The sequence below is a fragment of the Lathyrus oleraceus genome, chromosome 2, assembly GCF_024323335.1.
Source record: "Lathyrus oleraceus cultivar Zhongwan6 chromosome 2, CAAS_Psat_ZW6_1.0, whole genome shotgun sequence".
Lineage (NCBI taxonomy): Eukaryota > Viridiplantae > Streptophyta > Magnoliopsida > Fabales > Fabaceae > Lathyrus > Lathyrus oleraceus.
The window spans coordinates 273,616,937-273,618,594 of record NC_066580.1 but is presented as its reverse complement, the minus strand read 5'-3'; the positions used below and the strand labels follow the sequence as shown (position 1 = coordinate 273,618,594).

The 1,658-nt window shown below is 39.3% G+C and overlaps 1 protein-coding gene across 1 annotated transcript; it reads left to right on the top strand.

Moving 5' to 3' along the window:
• Window positions 1-348: 348 nt before the first annotated feature.
• Window positions 349-1,658, top strand: LOC127122874 (uncharacterized). Its single transcript, XM_051053149.1, has 4 exons — window positions 349-624; window positions 727-819; window positions 1,204-1,308; window positions 1,404-1,658. Exons 1-4 carry the CDS (start codon window positions 349-351, stop codon window positions 1,656-1,658), a joined length of 729 nt encoding a protein of 242 aa, XP_050909106.1.

The window sequence follows — 1,658 nt, the reverse complement described above, 5'->3', positions numbered from 1 at the left end:
GAAAAGGATAATTTACCTAAGTCCAGTGTTACCCCATTCAAACCAAAACCTGCTTCAAGGCTCACCGTACTCCCTCCGTCTCCTTCGCGCCGGAATCGCCTCCGGCAGCGGCGATTTCATGTTGAGGTTAGAATTTGTGTATGTTGCGGTGGCATTTGCACAGCCCATGTGTACAGTGGCCCACTCCATTTGCAGCAACAGCCGTAAGCAAACCCTTCTCCATTTAATTTCACAGTAAAATGCATGCTATTGCGTTCTTCGTCCTCTTTCTAAAATCTACTCCTCTTAAACTAACTACCACTATTTCATTATTCATACCTCGAATCGAAATAAACAAACCCTAGAACTATGGCGAAGAAACGCGTTCCTGATTGGCTCAACAGTCCTATCTGGTCCTCCCCCTCCGAACACAACCGCTTTTCCGCCGCTTTTGACCCACCGGAACCTCCCTCTCCACCCCCTGTCACTGTCGAAGAAGATCCTCCTTTAATTCAACATCGTACAAATCACAATGGTATTGCCACTTCATCTCCCTCTTCTTCTTCATCCTCTGCTTCTACTTCCTCCGCCGATGACATGTCCATCTCTCGCCGGGCCCAGTGCCAGGCTCAATTGTTAGCCGAGGTAGCTTTCGTTTCACTCCATCATCCTTACTCTGAAATAAAAAAGCTTATAGTTGTTATTGTTCAGTTATGATGATATTGCTAACTCTTTGGTTACTAATAGTTATCTAGGAAGGTCATAGATATGCGGGAATTGAGGAGAATTGCTTCTCAAGGGATACCTGATTTTCCTGGTTTACGTTCTACTGTCTGGAAGGTAACTTCCTTTTCATTTTTCTTTGAAATTTCAATTAAGCCTTGGTATGGATGAACAATTTAATTAAGTGTTTATAGCATAATGGTTGTTTATCATATACGTGTTTATGGATAAGCTATTTTTATAACTTAACACCAAGTAAAGTTAAATGGTTTTCATATAACCTATAAAATATAAACTATTTTCATTAGCTTTTTTGAAGAGCTTATGGAAATAAGCTGAAAACAATTTATGAACTTGTTATATACTGTTCGTATAAGCCCTCACAAGTATTTAGGTCAGTGATGATAGATAAACTCAAATAAGTCAATTCAAATAGGTCCAAAGTCAAAAATCAATGTATATAGATGTTGCAATTTATTTATTTATTATTTTTTTTTGCAGCTTCTGCTAGGTTATCTACCACCTGATCATGCCCTTTGGTCCTCTGAATTGGCAAAGAAGAGGTCACAATACAAACGTTTCAAACAAGACATTCTTATCAATCCTGTAAGTTAGTTGATTTTGTTGGTTATTCTAACTAGTCAATATTCTATTTGCTTTGTCTACTTAGCCCCCGTCTGAATATTTTTGTGGCTAGTTAGTCAGAAATCACGAGGAGGATGTGGGACTCTGCTGATTATGATGCCGACGAAGTCAAATGTGAGACCAGGTGCATGCTTTCTAGATCACAAATCACTCACGGGGAACATCCTTTGAGTCTTGGCAAGACCAGCATTTGGAATAAGTTTTTCCAGGTACTAGTCTATGCAAACTTTTTTCTATATTTGAAAGCTACCCATTTTCCCCCTCTGTGTGAACTGTGTTTATGCTTCTTTGCACCATTGTCTTTATCATAA